General features: G+C 44.1%; 1 protein-coding gene across 1 annotated transcript; it reads right to left on the bottom strand.

Moving 5' to 3' along the window:
• Positions 1–1215: 1215 nt before the first annotated feature.
• On the bottom strand, positions 1216–10330 carry CSTL1 (cystatin like 1). Its single transcript, XM_056138412.1, has 4 exons — positions 10224–10330; positions 7688–7980; positions 2947–3060; positions 1216–1299 (listed from the first exon to the last, which is right to left on the bottom strand). Exons 2-4 carry the CDS (start codon positions 7904–7906, stop codon positions 1216–1218), a joined length of 417 nt encoding a protein of 138 aa, XP_055994387.1. The 5' UTR covers positions 7907–7980; positions 10224–10330.
• Positions 10331–17733: the final 7403 nt, after the last annotated feature.

The following is a 17733-nucleotide window of genomic DNA, read 5'->3' as shown; positions in this document are numbered from 1 at the left end:
CTCCGTTAATGACTTCTCTGTTCTGAGTTCATTAGAGGTGTATACATATGATAGTAAATAAAAGAGGCTGTGGGACTCTCTTCCTCTGCCACTAGGCCAGAACTCGAGCTGGTGGCCCTCTGAGCCAATTTAGAATTCCTCTTGTCTCAGTGCATCAGACTGAAAGAATATTCACACAACACCTGCCAAAGTTATCTTCCTCTGTGTGTGTGTAGGTGTGTGGGGAAGGTGCTGGCCTACACTAGCATTAATTAGAATTTTATCTGACCTTCATTTCTGCATATCAGTGGATCTCTGATATACATGCTCTGGGTTGCTTTTGGCTGAAGACAAACTGAAAGAACGGGAGGCGGGGGCCACACCTGGTTGTGCTCAGGGCTTATTCCTGGCTCTTTAATGGTTCCCATATGCCTTTGCCCTTTCCTCAGAACTAAAAGCTTTGTATCAGACTATATGCTGAGATCTGGAGTCCTCGTGAATCCCTGAGAAGGGTTGGTCTAGAGGATGCCTAACACAGAGATATGTGTCAGGGAAGAAATAAAGTTCCACCACGCTTGGACCAGAGATCAGGATCCACCTATATCACGAACAGTCTGAGAGATGTGAGATTCAATATAAATAATAAGGCTTCTCCAGAGAGTTAATAATTTTCTCAAATTCCAACCACTTCTTACATACCATTTAGTATGTGTGTGCTTTTATGTACTTTATAGGTGAGTGCATATTTGTGTGCTAAATGTGTTGTATGAGCATGTGAGCGCGAATGTGAGAGTACATATCAGTATGATTCACATATGCAAGTTTGAGTGCATGTTAGTGTGCTGCGTGAATGACATGTTGATGTGTTAGTGAATAACTATATTGAGTGCATGTATATTTGTGAGGTATGAATGTGTCTATATATGATTGTGAGAATATATATTAATATTGTGAGAATATCTATTAAGTAATTATGTATGCATATTTTCTCTATCTTTGAGTGAGTGAATGTGAGTCCATTTTAGAAACGATACACAAAGTTTGTGTGAGTGAGCACCTTATGTGTTTCTGAGCATGCATTGCACGAATATAAATGAATGTTTTTGTGTGCGTAAGCTTGTGAGGGTGTGAACATATAAAGGAAAGTGTAGTAGAACCTTGCTGAAAGGATTAAGGTCATTTCAGTTTTATAACCTCAGTGCATGATATGAATCCAGCAGCTTTGCATAAACACATTTAGTTATCCATACATGTGTTGTTCCAGAGTTGGTAAAAGTTCATCCAGGGAACAGTATAAATGAAAAAATCACAAATGTAACTCTGTGGAAGAATAAAAAAAAATAAATTAATTCTCAGTAGGACTGGAGCAGATATAGCAGAACTCTGGGCCCTTGCCTTGTATGCGTCTGACCAGGTTTGATCCCTGGCACCTCATATGATCCCCCAAACCCTGCCAGAAGTGATCCCTGAGCACATAGCCAGAAGTAATTCCTGCACACCACCAGGTGTGGCCCCACCCCTTGGATTCCCTACTAAAAAATGAGCCCTCTGGATCATTTTTGCCTAGTGAACAAAAAGTATCTGGGAAGTCTGGATCCATTTCTATGGCCGCACAGGGACTCCAAGGGTGGTAAGGCTGATAGTCCCATGTGGTGGGGATCTGGAGTGGTACCCATGCTCTGGGCTTTGGCCGTAGAAGTAGGTACACCAGCACATCCTCAGAGTAACATCGGGCTGGGCAGAGTGGAGCAGCAGCACAGTGCCCGGTTCCATGCCTTCTGAAACCACACTTGATAGGGAGGGATCTTGGTATCTATTAGTTTGAAAGTGGGGGCAGACCTGGGGACTTCTTGGGAGGGGGCTGGCCAGTGCTGACTCTATCGGAGCCCCAGAAGCTGCTTCCATCCCCCAAAGCTGCTGCCATGCCTACAGCTAGACTCTATCACCTTTGAACTAAGCTCTACAAAGAACCTAATCTGCCAAAATTTCAGGTATACAGGTTTTTTGCCTGAAAATTCCAGACCTTCTTGGAGTTGCGATGGGTGACCTTTTCCCACTTCCCTGTACTTCCTGAAACTCTGGCAGCCATATCCACATTCCACCATTACTATGCCTCCAGCCAGATTATCTGGTTTTAAATATCTGGATTTTCAGGATCTCCAAACTCTAGAACTCTGACATCCCAGTAGTACCACACCAGGTTGGATGGGATGTAACACAAAAGCTAACCAATCTCAACTAACAAAAATATTAATACAGAAGGCTTAACTTGCAACAACCTCTTTATATACCTTCAGACAATGACTTAATGTCCCCATGGTGAGATACAACAAATTTCACAGATTTTCTTCCATAAAAACATTTTTAAATCATTATGTTAGCCATTTATTGATAACAAGCGATATAAAATAAATTATTGTGGGCCTGCTGTGGAGGCAGGTTTGAAGGGTGGTTGGGGAAATTGGAGACAATGGTAGAGAAAAGGTGACATGGTGGTGGGATTGGTGTTGGAATATTAAATGCCTATAGCAAATCATGAAAAATTTTATAAAAAATTTATAAACCATGGTGTTTAATATGTGTTTGGGGGTGGGGGCAGAAATAGGTTGGAAGATTAAAGAAATTGGAAAATCCCCACAGTCCTGGAGAGGGCAAACTGAGACCAGAGCAAGGCCTCAAGGAAGCTCTACTGCTCTACCTAAGAGCCAGGAAATATACCAGGTAGGCAAGAATCCAATGACTGAGGCCTGGGGCAGTGCTAATCCAAGGTGGGGAGTTTGCCTACCTCTGCTATCCCTCCTAGCCCCACTCATCCTCAAAGTTGTGCTCAGCCCTGATTGTCCCAATTCAGGTGAGGACACACAGCTAAAAAAGCTGTCACTCTACAAAGATGACTCCTACTTATAAAAGGTTTACTTTCCCCTCCTTAGATCACTAGTCCCTGCTCAGATGAATATCACCACACACCTTTTTCAGCTTCTTCTTATTTTGAATGGAGCAAGTATAATTTTTCCATTGGTCCTTCCTGCATTTGGTCCGGCTAATCCTCACAGTAACCAAATACTCCACTCCTGTGGTCAGCTATCAAGAAGAAATGTCAGTAAGAATTTTGACTCTAGGCATTCAGAAAAGCTAAGAGAAAAAGTGAATCCTCAGGAGTCAGTCATGTTCCCAGAGCTCGTCTAACTAGAAGCATGACACACAGACTGGAGGATGTGCTATAGAGGCCCCTGGTCAATCACAGGATGTACTATTCCAGTGCTCAAGATCAATATAACTGCTACAGACACAGGGATCACGCCTGTAACCCTTTCATTTGGGGGGGTGAGGAAGGCAACATGCAACCTCAGACCTCCCATATTCCTGGTCTGCACACCTATATCTCAGAATGTGTTGATCCACATCTTATGCCTAGACTCTGTAAATTCTTTCATCCATGTCCTCCTCTCTACTTTCCAATCTTATGGAGAAAGTTTAGCCATACAGTTAAAAAAAAAAAACATGAACTTAAGGCCAGAGAGAGCACAATGGGCTAGAGCACATATTTTACACATAGGAGGTCCAGGTTCAATCCCTGGGACTACACGGTCCCCCTAAGCACCACCTAAAGTGAGCCTTGAGCATCCAGACAGTAGTAGTCTGAGAACCACTTGAGTGGTTAACCCAAATTAACATATAAATGCATAGTAATCGAAAGGATTGAGCTATGCATTCCCGTCTATTAGGCTGTGATCTTGAGTTACTACTTAGCAGTCTGCTTTCCTCTTTTAGAAAATGGGTAGAGTGCTTAAGAGATAGTACAGGAAATAGGACACTTGCCTTGCACCATAAGGCCAACCCAAGTTTGATCCCTCGCACCAAATGTGGTCCCCAAGCCCTACCAAGAGTGATTCATGAGCACATCTAGGTATGGCTCCCAAAAAATAAAAGAAAAAAATGAAAATGGATAGAAAAATTTTAGTCTCCAACTTGTACATATGGAAATAACCAATAGTCAAGTCAAGGAGACCTGTATATGCTCCTTTCCAGGGCTGTGTATACCCCCTACCTGGGCTTTGTAAACACCTTTCCTGGGCTGTGCAAACAACTTTTGCTCAGGCGACACTAGGAGTGATCACACATTAATGTTTGCGGGCTCTCCTGGAGTCTTTCTCTTGCTGCCCACATTCGTTGTTCTCGAACCGTTTCCCCACCCCACATGGCTGTTGCCTTGGGTGATGAAGGAGGAATGAGGGCCAAGCTGGTTGGTGATCATTTGTCATTTATTCCATCTCTCATCTCTCCTGAACTCTCTCCACAACTTTCACAACCCTCCCCTCAAGTCGCCCCAGCTCTCTCCAACACTCTTTCCATAGCTCTCTCCACCTCTCCCCCTCGTTCCCTCTCAACTCTGCCCTACTACTCTCTCCACAGACACCAACTCCACCAGTTCTCTTCTCGCTCTCTCTCTCAGCTCTCCCCTACTCCCCTCTCACAGCCACCAACTCCATTCCCTCTTCTCTCAACACCCTGCCAAACCCTGCCCACCCTGGGGAAGTACAATCAATGTGTTTATCCAGGTTTCCTGACCACCTGCAGCCCACCAGGGCAAAACAGCACTTAAGGTGTGTTTCTCCTCTCCTTAGACCAGTAACTTAATTAACATCTTAATTCTACTTCCTAATATTTGCCATTCTGTATGGACACAGTAATAGATACATTTAGGCTTGTAGGGCAACTCTCCTGGGGACATCTTGTCACAGATTCAGACTACAATGCTGAGGTCAGATTAATCATTCCTAACCCTAGCAGGGTCCGAATCTAGTTATTAATTTTTAGATCATGACAGAATTTGTCCATGACCATGCTCTTAACTTTTAGTTAAGTATTACAGCACTTTGGCCTGGCCCATTTCGATGTCAGGGTAGCTCACAGCTTGCCTTGGGTCCATCCAGACCCTAGTTGGAACCCTGCTTTGGGGGATATAGGAAGTAAGGGCAACTGAAGTTCAAGTCGAGAGAGCAGATGTCCAGGAGGTAATATTATCTGGAGTCAATTACTCCCAAGTTACAAAAACATGTCTTTTAAACTGTCTTCCTGTGTCCATACAAAAAGTAATTGCTCGGAATTCACTAACCATGCAAAGGACTTAAGGAGAAGAGAAAAACAATATTTACAAGTCAACAGAGTCTGATCAGGAGACAAAGGTAATTAACAGGTTAGAGGAGCAATCAACCAACCCAAGATCCCTGCAACCATGGAGGAAGCACAAACCAATGTTATCCTACAGAGAACTACAGACCAAAGCTATTTTTATTGAAATCTGACTTCTTTTACTCATGTGCAAGCACAAGGCTATGAAGACTGCAGGATGAGGGCCGGAGAGGTTGTATGAGAAGTAAAACGGCCTCTCACACAGCCAACCCAAGAGCTGACAGGGATTATTACTAGCATTCCATATGCTCCCTCAAATTCTATCTGGAGTGAGCACAAAGCCAAGAGTAAGCCCTGAATATCTCTGGGTGTAGCCCCCAAAAGCAAAATATAAAGAGATTCCAGGGACAAAGAGTGAGTAAAGTCTTCCGTGGAGAACAGCGCACCTAGCATCTGACATTGGTTTCATGATTCGCGATATAGTTGCCCACAGAAAATAAAGGACAACCATACACACACACACACACACACACACACACACACACAGATGCACACGTTGGTAGGAGAGGCCTGAGGAGGGGACAAGATACACACATACAAGCATGTGCACACATTGGCAGGAGAGGCCTGTCCTGATGAGGGGACAAACACACACAAACACACGCACACATGCATGCATGCACACACGCACACACGTGCGCACATGGTAGGAGAGGCCTGTATTGAGGAGGGGACAGACACGCACACGTGCACACGCATGCACACGCACGTGCACACATGTTGGTAGGAGAGGCCTGCACAGAGGCAGGGACACACATGCACATGCACACGCACACGTGTACACACACGCACATACGCACTCACACACGTGGCCACATTGTTGGGAGAGGCCTGCACTGAGAGGGACGCACTCTGGCAGGCCTCACTCTTCTATCTGGGTGCCGAGAACTCACCGAAGGCCCTGCACTCTGGACAGCACCAGAAGGGAAGGAGGCTGCTCGCAGCACTCCCGTCCCTGCAGTCTGAGGGGCAGTCCTGGCAACCCTGCGCCCAGAGGTGCCCACGAGCCTCTGAGGGGAGCAGGGCCTGAGAACCGCTGCGCTGCGGCTCACTGCGCTTAGCTCTGCCAGCTTGTGACGCCTGTGCAGGGCTGATTCGGGTCCTGTGCCATTTTCTATAGTCTGGGCTCTTTTCTTAAAGCCAATTGTTTTGTCCAGATGATGGTTAATTCAGCTAAGATATATTATTGTTTCTGTCTTACTTATACCTTGAGGGAAGGTTAGGTTGCAAAAGCTGTTTTCAAACAACTTTTCTAAGCATTAGTATCCTTCAAGTGATATATATCTGAAAAATTTTCTATGTTAAAAGGAAGTAGGAAAGATGATATAGCAGAAGCCTATTCCTTACTCCCCAGTTTCCCTCTGAATAAAGCCCTTCTTGTAGTTCCAGATATTTGTAGTCTGTGTAAATCCATAGTGCTACAAAACACAGTTAGAAATCCTTTGTATAATTCTGTATTTGTGTAGAACACAGAAAACCTCTGCATTAACACAGATGTCTGTAAAAGAAAGTCTAGACTTCAGTTTTACAACCCTGATCATTAAAAAAATCTGTTCTTTGGGCTGGAATGATAGCACAGCAGGTAGGGCATTTGCCCTGCATGCGGCCGACCTGGGTTTGATTCCCAACATCCCATATCGTCCCCTGAGCACCGACAGGGTAATTCCTGACTGCAGAGCCAGGAGTAACCCCTGTGCATCGCCAGGTGTGACCCAAAAAGGCAAAAAAAAAAATCTGTTCTTGATGGGAACCTACAGAAAACATGTTGTTTTTGTTTTTTTTAACCAAATAAACAGTCAAAACAGGGGTGGAGCAACAGCACAGCTGGTAGGGCATTTGTCTTGCACATGGCAGACCCTGGGTCTATCTCCATATGGTCCCCCAAGCACTGTAAAGAGTGATTCCTGAGTGCAGAGCCAGGACTAAGCCCTGAGCATCATTGGGTGTGACCCAAAAAGCCAAAAATAAATAAATACATAAATACGAAATATCCTCCTTTGCTGTCTATCAGAATCTAACTTTATTTATGGACAGGATGAGGCAGGGTGTTGTTTTTGAGGCCACACTCAGAGATGCTCAGAGCTTACTCCTGGCTATGTGCTCAAGGATCACTCCTAGCACTGCTCTGGGAATCCTAACAGAGATGCTGGAGATCAAACTCAGCTCAGCTGCATGAAAGGCAAATGGCTTACCATCTGTATCATCTCTCTAGGCACTAGAACTTCATTTTAGAATGAAGGTGAGTCTTCCCAAGGAAAAACAATTGAGACCCTCAGGGGACATTTTGCTCTAGAGGAAGTGTCACAGTTATAGTTACATTCTGACCTTTAGAGTAGCGTTTTGAAGTAGAAGGAAGGCAACTCTCGGGACTAAACAACTTTAGAGCATGCCTCTTCCAAGTGAACCCATCGTCCATTTAATAGAACTATTACTCGGGTCCTTCTTTGAGCAACAGCCTGTACTCAAGTGTCCGAGTTGGCAAGAAACTCACATGGAAAGAAATGGAAGCACAAACCTGTATCTGACTTCGAAGCAGCTTGTCAACTTGAAACAAGTAGGTGTCATTGCTAGCATTGTTGTAGCTTTCAATGAAGAAGCTGAGGGTTGGTTTCATGTTTTCCTTGCTCATTGGTTTCTCCTGGAAGCCTTGCCACCTTTCTAAGTACTCCAGCCTGGCTGCTAGGATCAGGGCAATCAACAGCAGCAGGGAGATCCTCCAGCATTGGACTCTCATTTCTGTAACTTAGATATCTTCCATCCAAGCCACCTTCCAGGGGAGGAGATCTCAGGTTTCAGCTCAAGTAGGATCTGGTCTTACCCAAGAAATGAGAAGGAAGTAGAATCTAGTAATGACCATGGTATAAGAAGAAAGTGGAGATCTTGCGCAAGACTGCCTGCTATATTTAAACACAGATTGGAACCCAAGTCTCATTGTTTCAAGATCCTACTTATAATTTTCCTGGGCACAACCAGGGAAATTTCCTTATGTGGCTACCCAACCCACTCTCAAATCAGTTCCTTTTCCACACATTTGTTACTTCCAGCTTATGCTCCAGTGATTCATCAAGTGTAATTTCAGAACACCTGCCCAGGTAGGCAAAGCATCTCCCTGCCCTCACACTTAGCATGATACCTCCAGAATATTCTCTTTCAGTGTCATGAATGGTAACTACTGTGTTAGATAAATGGGTGAACATTCACCGTATTCAGGGAAGACTTGTGTGGGGCATATGATGAAAATATTAGGTTAGACACTTGTCCAACAATAACATAAAGCCTTTATCCTGTAGGTGTGTATGACTGGTAGCACATTTGAGGGTGCAGGATGGGTATGAGTCCTTATCTTAGGCAAAACAATGGACCCTGAAGATGGATCCAGACAAATAGTGAGAACTTGCATTCTTGTTCATGCCTGCTTGTGTATTCAATAATAAGTGTGCATTGTGGACTCTCTCTTGCCATGGGCATTTGGTGGCCATGGGCCCCTTTCCCACCCCAGCCTGTAGCCGCTGCCAAGAGACACATGAAGGAAGGAACAGGGCCACCATGCTGGTTGGTGACCAGTTGCAGTATATTCCAATCTAGTTTCCCTCTGCATCCTTCCAGTCTCACTCACTCCCATATTCCTCCTCTCCCTCATGCTAGTCTCCCTGCACCCACTCATTCTCACAGTCTTATCTACAACAGTTGAGGGTAGCAACTACGCATAGGTCAGATAGCATAATCAACATATGTAAAACTCTTTTCTTCCTTTGAGGGAAACCTTCTAAGACAAAGATCTCCATTGAAGGGCAGAATTTTATCTAACGACATCCATCTCTTTTTTTAGATCATAAACAATCATCTTAAATATGCATCTTAATAATCTTTCTAGTCATTTTGTATAGACACAGTAAGAAACATATTAAGCTTATAGTGTGCCTCTCCTGTTATAGATCCCAGACTACAGTCCTAATGCCAGATTACTCCTTCCTAATCCCTATAGGGTCCTTGTCCAATCACTTCTCCTTGCGTCATGACAGTATTCTTCCACAACAATGCTCTTAACTTATTATAAGTTTTATGGTACTTGGCCTGTCCCATTCGATGCCAGGGTAGCTTACAGCTTGCTCTGGGTCCATCCAGTCCCTTTGTCAGGATCCTGCTTTTGGGGTGCTAGGAACTAAGGGCAACTGAGGTTTAAGTCAAGTAAATATGACAGACGCCCAGGAGTAAATATTAATTCGAAGTCAATTAACTCCCAAGTTACAAAAGCATAGCATTAATTGTCTTCCTTTGTCTATACAAAAAGGACATTGCTCTAAAGTAAACTATGCAAAGGACATAAGGGAAAGAGAAAAGCAATATTTCGTTTACAAATACAAAATCCAGAGTCCTTAGATGGTTCTGACCTTACAAGTCACACGGTCTGATTTGGGGATATAAGTGATTAACCGATAGGGGAAGCAGAGCATAGAGAAGGGGTTAAAGATAAACACAAAAAAATGGGAGTACCTCAGGAGCACTGTGATGGGTGTAACCCGATAAACCTAAGCTCCCTGCAGCAAGGGAGAGAGAACAAACCAATGTTATCCTACACCTGCCCTACACTTACAGAACTAGAGCAGTTCTTAGCAGTGTGCTGATTTTGTTCCTCTCCAAAAGAGTGAATGCTATTAGATTGTAGGAAAAGCAGCTGTCAGCAAGAGTGAACTAGGGACCAAGAACACTGTAAGGCTGCTATAAAGCAGAGGTGTCTCTGCCAATCACACAGTTGAGCCCAGAAGGCCCTGGCAAGGCAGAGAGAGCTGGGACCCCTATGTAAATAGGGAGAGTCCTGACATGGCCAGAGAGCAAAAGGGCAATGGTGACAAGGCAGCTAGACTTTGCCTGGTTCCAATCTGAGCGTTAGATTCCCCCATGGCTCGTCTCCTCCTTTGGCTGCTTAACTCTGGGGTAAACTGGCTGCTCCACAGGTGAAAGAAAAGACAGAGCTGATGGTGGTCTACATCTTGTCATGTTATAAGGAATCAGGGATATGGAACAATGTGCAGCACATTCTGTTTACATACCTTTGATTCTAATTTTCTGACCCAGTCATCAACTTGTCCCTGTTGAGGAATCCTGTTAGAGACAGGTTGTCTTTACCAGCCTGCATCTCCTGGTCACTGTACCTGCAGGTCCTGCACTAACTCTAGTTCTCTTGATGTAACCCCAGTGGGCTTTGTGAGGTAATGCCAGCTTCCTGTAAGAGAGGAATAAGCTTAAGCCTTTACACAGAAATCAATCCTGCAGCTCCCTGAAAGATTAGGTTATGCCCTCCTTCTTTTCTGCCCTCCTTCATTCTTGGGCTAGCCTTAAAATTTAATAGAATTTAACAGAATTTAATAGAAGATAAGACAGACTAAAGGAGCAAAACATGCAAATTTTATTGAATTTTAACATTTTCTTTTCTTGCCTAGACAAGAGAACAAATATTTTAAAAAGTGACTAGAACATGAAAGCTCTTAAACATTTTAAAATAAACAATAACCTTCAATAGAATTCACAAAAACAAAGGAGTTTAGGCTGTGGATAATACATGTTGAAGAAAGGATGATTTAATCCTTTTAATCCCTTTCAATCCTAATCTCTTATCTATGGTGATAAGGGTATCAACCTTCCTCCTGGTACAGGGAGGGAAATTTCAGGGGAGAGATTTCTCTGTTGATTTCAGGGAAGAATGGTAAAATGGTGACAGTGGACATTAGAGTGAATTTACTGCTGCTTCTGTTTGCTCAGACTCTTTCAGATGAAGATATTGTAGCACTGTAGCACTGTTCTCCTGTTGTTCATAGATTTGCTCTACCAGGCACCAGTAACGTCTCCATTGTGAGACTTGCTGTGACTGTTTTTGGCATATCGAATACGCCACAGAGAGCTTGCCAGGCTCTGCCGTGTGGGCAGGATACTCCTGGTAGCTTGCTGGGCTCTCCCAGAGGGATGGAGGAATCGAACCCAGGTCATCCACGTGCAGGGCAAACGCCCTACCCGCTGTGCTATCACTCCAGCTCTAGAATGCCAAAATTCCAAAGTTGTGGAAGACATGTCCCGAATCTTATTATCTGCACTCAGAAGTTCATAAAAGCATCCTATTTTGAAAATGTTAAAGTAGTTTTCTCCTCCAATAAAAAGCATGTTAGGGGCTAGAGCAATAGCACAGCGGGTAGGGCATTTGCCTTGTACGCGGCCGACCCAGGTTTGATTCCCAGCATCCCATATGGTCCCCCAAGCACCGCCAGGAGTAATTCCTGAGTGCATGAACCAGGAGTAACTCCTGCACATTGCCGGGTGTGACCCAACAAGTGGAAAAAAAAAAAAGCATGTTAGTGGCAAAACATAAAATGTGTGAAAGATAAGATGATTAGCTAGATGGGAAAGGACAGCTCAGATAGAGAAGGGAGCACCAAATAAGGGGTGTTTGGAGGATCCTCCCAGGAGGGGAGATGCATGTTGAAAGTAGACTATGGACTGAACATGTTTGCCACTCAATGCCTCTTTTGCAGACCACAACACCCAAAAGGAGAAAGAGAACAAAAGGGAATGCCCTGCCACAGAGGCAGGGTGGGATGGGGAGGATGGGGGTGGGAGGGATAATATCCACGGTGGTGGAAATGGGCACTGGTGGAGGGATGGGTGTTTGATCATTGTATAGTCGAGACCCAAGCACAAAAATTTGTGGATCTACAACTGTACCTCATGGTGTTTCACCAATAAAAATTTAAAAAATAAAGATAAAACAAAGACAAAAAAAAGATGATTAGCTAGGAGTATGGTATAAACATTAACATCCTAGTTTCCACTGTTGTATTATAATTCCTAAAATGTGGCATCTGATTAAGTAGGATCAAGGACATAAGGACACTTTATGGGGGAGGGGTGTTGGACAACATTTTTATAAGTATAAAATCATTTCAAAATAAGGATTAAAGTAGCCAAGAATAAGTAAGACATTTGTCTGTTATAAGACATTTGTCTATTATAAGCATGAGCCTTACAACCAACTATCTGGGTTCAGATTTTGTGGAATCTATCACCCATGAAAGGAGAGTGACATAAGCTCTTTGTGCCCCAGTTTCTTCCTCTATATTATAAGAACTGAAAAACAATCTGTGCTGGAGATCCTCTGTATTATTAATCCATGACCCTGATTCTATATGCTGAAACCTTGTAGTCTGTCAGATTCCAACTTCTTGAATCACCCTCCAATTGTGAAAATCCTGTTCAGACCCTTCATTACATCTACCCTTGACCCTCAGAGACTGCATTGTTGTGTTACAGTGGCTATACCAACCAACACTCGCTTCTGGAAGATGTATGTAACACTAATAAATATACACACAAAGGTCATTACTTGGAGCTCTTTTATTCAACAAATTATGTCAGTTTATCACTGTGGGCTTCAGTAGCCACAGAAACAGAACCTTCATGTCCTCTAAAGCAACACTGTTTGCTATTACCCTCCGCTATCTGCCTAGCTCTGCTTTTTCTGCTTTTCTTCCTCTTCTCCTATCTTCTCTTTCCCTCTTCTACACAGTGCCTGAATTTATGTACAGTATTGTGTCCTTAGGGCTGGAGCAATAGCACAGTGGGTAGATCTTTTGCCTTGCACTCGGCCAACCCAGGTTTGATTTCTCTGTCCCATCAACCCAACTGAGACTAGAGATATGTCCGTGTGTATCGATTTCCTATAGAAATTTCTGTAACAAATTTCCTTGATATTTCCCAGTAAATTATTCTTTAAATATTCTGAAAACTAGAGACACAAAGTTATTTTCACTGGGAATTAAGGTAATAATAGGACAATATTCCCTCCAGAGTCTTTAAGGGAGAATCTGTTTCTCCCCTCTTCCAGCCTCTACTGGCCACCAATGCTCTTCAGTTTATGGTCACCTCACTTTCATCACTGCCTCATTGATTGCATGACCTTTTAATCTTTTGTCTGCACCAAATCTCCCTCGTTGTTGTTATTATTATTATTATTAATTGGTCTTTGGGGTCACACCTGGTGATGCTCTGTATAATACACGGCTTTGCCCCTAGCTGCCCCTGGTCGGGGAGCCCTGGGCTACTCACCCACCCAGGGCAGCCCGGGCCATGGGGCAGACGGTGGATGAAACAAGAGTGCCAAGCCGGCTGGTTGATCAGATGCCGTTTATTCCATTCTCCCCACACACCTGCCCCAGTCTCTCTGAGCCCCCCATTCTCGTCTCACACTGCCCCTCATTCCTGTCTCCTCCTCTCTCTCCCACTCATCTCTCTGCGCTCCATCTCACAGCCTAGGCTCTCTCTCTCCACATCCTGCTCCTGTATTCTTCTTCTACATCATTCTCTCTCTGTCCCCCTTGCTAGTCTCTCCACACTCCATCATGCTGCCCTGCTCTTTCTCACTCTCTCCAGCTCTCTCCCCCACTCCAGCTCTCTTGTCACTCTCCTCCTTGCCCTCTGAGGCCACGCTACACCCAGTCTGGTAGCAAAATCAACATAAGAAACCCCTTCCTGAGGGCCCACCAGGTTCAAAGGAAACACCACATAAGAGGTATTCCAAAGCTCTTCCTTACTGCCCAAGGGCAAACTATGTCTTAAGGTGTTTTTCTCCTTTCCTCAGTCCAATAACTCTATCAACATCTTAATACTAGTTATTTTTGTATGGACACAGTAAGAGATACATTGAGGCTTGTAGGGCAGCTTTCCTAGTAATGTCTTGCCACAGACTCAGACTACAGAGTTCAGGCCAGATTAATCTTTCCTAGCCCTAGCAGGGTCTGAATCTAGTTATTACTTTTTGGATCATGACAGCATTTGTTCATGACCAAGCTCTTAACTTATAGTTAAGCATTATGGCACTTTGGCCAGGCTCATCTTAATGCCAGGGTATCACATAGCTTACCACTTGCCCTGGTCCCATTCAGTCCTTCATCGGGACCCTGCTTTTGGGGGCGCTAGGAAGTAAGGGCAGCTGAGGCTTAGGTCCTGAGAACAGATGCCCAGGAGGAAAATAACACTGAGAGTCACATTACAAAAGCATAGCATATACTGTCTTCTTGTGTCCATACGAAAGGACATTGCTCTGAAAAAAATTATGCAAAGGACTTAAGGAGAAGAGAAAAGCAATATTTACAAATTAACAGAGCACAAAGAAAGATGTTACAAATAAACATAGAGGAATGGGAGCACTGTGATGGGAGCAACCCAATAAACCTAAACTACCTGAGTCTATGCAGGAAAGACAAAAAACATTGTTATCCTACAATGCTCAAGGCTTATTCCTGGTTCTGCACTCAAGAATTACTCCTGGTGATGCTTGGGGGATAACATGGAGTGCTGGAGATCGAACCTGGGTTGGCCACGTGCAGGGCAAATGCCCTACCCACTGTGCTATCACTCCGACCTCCCTCATTCTTTGTATTGAACCACCACAATTTTCCAAAGTGCTCTTGTTAGTTTTGTGCACATAGAATTTCAATACCGTACTCCCACCAGAGCACCCACTTCCTTCCCTCCACCGATGATTCCAAGGACTCTTCCCCTTATACTTCCCAGGTAAGCTCTTTAGAACTCTTTGGTTGTGTTGCATTGCTAATTTGTTGCTCCCTTACTACATATCTTTATATCTCATATATGAGAGAGATCATTCTGTTCTGTCACTCTCCTTATGACTAACTTCACTCAGCATAATACCTTCTAGTTCCATCCTCATGATGGCAAATTGCATGACTTTGTCTTTCATTATATCTAAGTAATATTTCCTTGTGTACATATACCAAATTTTTCTTTTTTCTTTTTTTTATTTTTTATTAGTGAAACACCATGAGGTACAGTTGTAGACTTACAAATTTTTGTGCTTGGGTTTCAGTTATACAATGATCGAGTACCCGTCCCTCCACCAGTGCCCATTCTCTACCACCAATGATCCCAGTATCCCTCCCACGCCCCCATTTCCCCCATCCCACCCAGTCTCTGTGGCAGGGCATTCTCTTTTGTTCTCTCTCTCCTTTTTATACCATACTTTCTTTATCCTATCATCTGATTTTGGAAAGTGGGTTGTTTCCAGAGCTTCTCTATTGGGAATAGTGTTGCAATTAACATAGGGCGACAATTTGTTTTCAAAATAATTGGGACCCTTGGGATAGATGCAAAGGAGTGAAATATCTTATTTATATGGAAGTTCAGATCTTGGTATTTTGAAAAGTGGCCAAATTGTTTTTCATTTAGATCGAACTAATCAACACTCCCACCAGCAGAGGATAAGGGTTCCTTTATCCCACATTCAGCATTGCTTAATTTAGCTCTTTCTTATATGTGTGCCAATTTCAGTGCTGTGAGGTGTTAGCTCACTGCTGTTTAGATTTGCATTTCCCTGATGAAAAGTAAAGAAAAGCACTTCTCAAATATCTAATACCATATGTATGTCATCTTTTTAAATTTTTTTATTAAAGCACAATTATTTATAAAGAGAGGGCTGGAGCGATAGCACAGTGGGTAGGGCGTTCACCTTACAAGTGGCCAACATGGCCAACCCGAGTTCGATTCCTCCGCCCCTCTCGGAGAGCCCGGCAAGCTACCGAGAGTATTCGATATGCCAGACACAGTAACAACAAAGTCTCCAATGGAGACGTTACTGGGCCCGCTGGAGCAAATCGACGATCAACGGGAGGGCCTTTACCTTTACCTTTACCTTGATAGTTGAATTTCAAGCACACGATGTTCTATCACCGACCTCACCACCCGTTGTCAAATTCCATACACAAACTTTCTTGATGTATTGAGCTTGAATGCCCTGATTGGCTAGGGCTTCAATGACCGCTTCTGTCTCAACAGAATCAAAGGCCTTCTTTAAATCAATGAACGTTAGACAGCGCGGCATCTTGAACTCCCGAGAAACCTAAATGAGCTTGGTTATTGTGTGGATATGGTCGATGGTGCTGAATCCTTTGCGGAACCTGGCTTGCTCGCATGGCTGTCCTTCATCTAGTGTTCTGCCAATCCTATTTAGGATGACTCGAGTGAACAACTTGTAGATGACAGACAATAGGCAGATCGGGCGATAGTTGCCAATGTCATGGATGTCTCCCTTCTTGAACAGTAGTACAGTCCTGCTGGTTTTCCACTGGGACGGAACCTTGCATTCAGACAGGTAGCGAGTGAAGAGCCGAGCCAGTGTATTGATGAGTACTGATGGCAGGTTCTTTAGGTGTTCAGGTCTGACCTTGTCTGAGCTGGGTGCTGTTTGTTTCTTTACCAACGAAATGGCGTGTCGGATTTCAGGAGGGAGAACATTGGGAACGACATATCCATCCTGTGGAATTTGGTGGATATGTCGGCAAGTGGACATGGCTATCGAAGAGATTTGAGTAGAAGTCATGGATAATCTTCTCCATTGCCGTTCTGGAGAATATGATAGATCCATCAGGACGTCGGAGGGCAGTCATCTTGGTCTTGTAGTTGGCGAAGGACAGGCGGACATTACAAATACTTTTCCCGGCTTCTGCCGCATCTACCAGCACTTCTGCTCTTCTCTCTTTGAGGTCTTCTTTGATCGCATCTCTGCACTGCTTTGCGAGGTTGGACGTTAGCTCGCGGTTGCCTGAGGCATGCACCAAACCACGTTGGCGAATAAGCTCAAGAGTTTTCGAAGACAGGCGTTTTTTTGTGGCTATCTCTCTCTTGGCATTTCTCACACAATCATGGAGGTGCTGAACCAGTGGATAGTATTCCTCGTCAATGTTGTCAACAATGGCCTCTTCCCATGTTGCCGCAATAGTGCCAAAGAGCTCCCAGTTGGTGGTCGTTCTGGGAGTTCTCTTTTTAAACTTTGCAGCCCTTTCTCCCCGTTCTGTGAAGTAGAATTTTGCACGAAGGAGACGGTGGTCCGATCCCGTTCAGAATTTTGGGACAAGAGCGACAATGGTCAGGCAAAACCATCGATTGAATATGATGTGGTCTATTTTGTTGTGGAATCGTCCACTGGGAGACTCCCATGTCCAACGTTTAGATTCAGCCTTCTGGAACTGTGAGTTACCATGGATGGTCCTGGTCGACATGATGAACTCAGACAGTCTCTCACCCTGTTCGTTCCATTCTAGGCCATGGGTCCCGATGTGAAGTTCTTCAGCTGATCTTCTTGGTGCTATCTTGGCATTAAAATCACCCACAATGATCTTGTAGAAGGTGTGGTCTTCTTTATAGAACTTCTCCAGCTCCATGTAGAACTTCTCAATTTCTCCTTCATCATAATGAGATGTTGGTGCATAGACAACGAAGATAGAAACTGCTGGCAGTGAGCCACATCTATTCAAATGTAAATGTCCAATTCGGGTTGTTAGGCATTCGAATGAATCAATGCTCTTGGCCAAGTTTGTGTTGACAAGGACACCAACGCCTCCGACACCTCTTTTATCGCTTGTTCCGAGGAACAATTCTTCTCCAGTGTCGAAAACGGCAAGATGAGATTGGTGCCTTCTTGTCTCAGTCAGACCAATGATGTCGTACTTGATCTTTCGCGCTTGTATCATCAGATCCTCGATGGATGCATCTGATGCT

Source organism: Sorex fumeus, unplaced genomic scaffold, assembly GCF_029834395.1.
Source record: "Sorex fumeus unplaced genomic scaffold, SorFum_2.1 ptg000128l, whole genome shotgun sequence".
Classification (NCBI taxonomy): Eukaryota; Metazoa; Chordata; class Mammalia; order Eulipotyphla; family Soricidae; genus Sorex; species Sorex fumeus.
This window is presented reverse-complemented; position numbering and strand designations above follow the sequence as displayed.

Excerpts from the sequence above, each read along its gene's own strand:
- CSTL1 (XM_056138412.1), bottom strand. The coding sequence starts at position 7,906 with ATGAGAGTCCAATGCTGGAGGATCTCCCTGCTGCTGTTGATTGCCCTG. Across the intron at positions 3,061-7,687 it reads TGCTTCGAAGTCAGATACAG|CTGACCACAGGAGTGGAGTA; the intron begins GTTTGTGCTTCC and ends TCTTCTTGATAG. Across the intron at positions 1,300-2,946 it reads ATAAGAAGAAGCTGAAAAAG|AGTTACATTTGTGATTTTTT; the intron begins GTGTGTGGTGAT and ends ATTCTTCCACAG.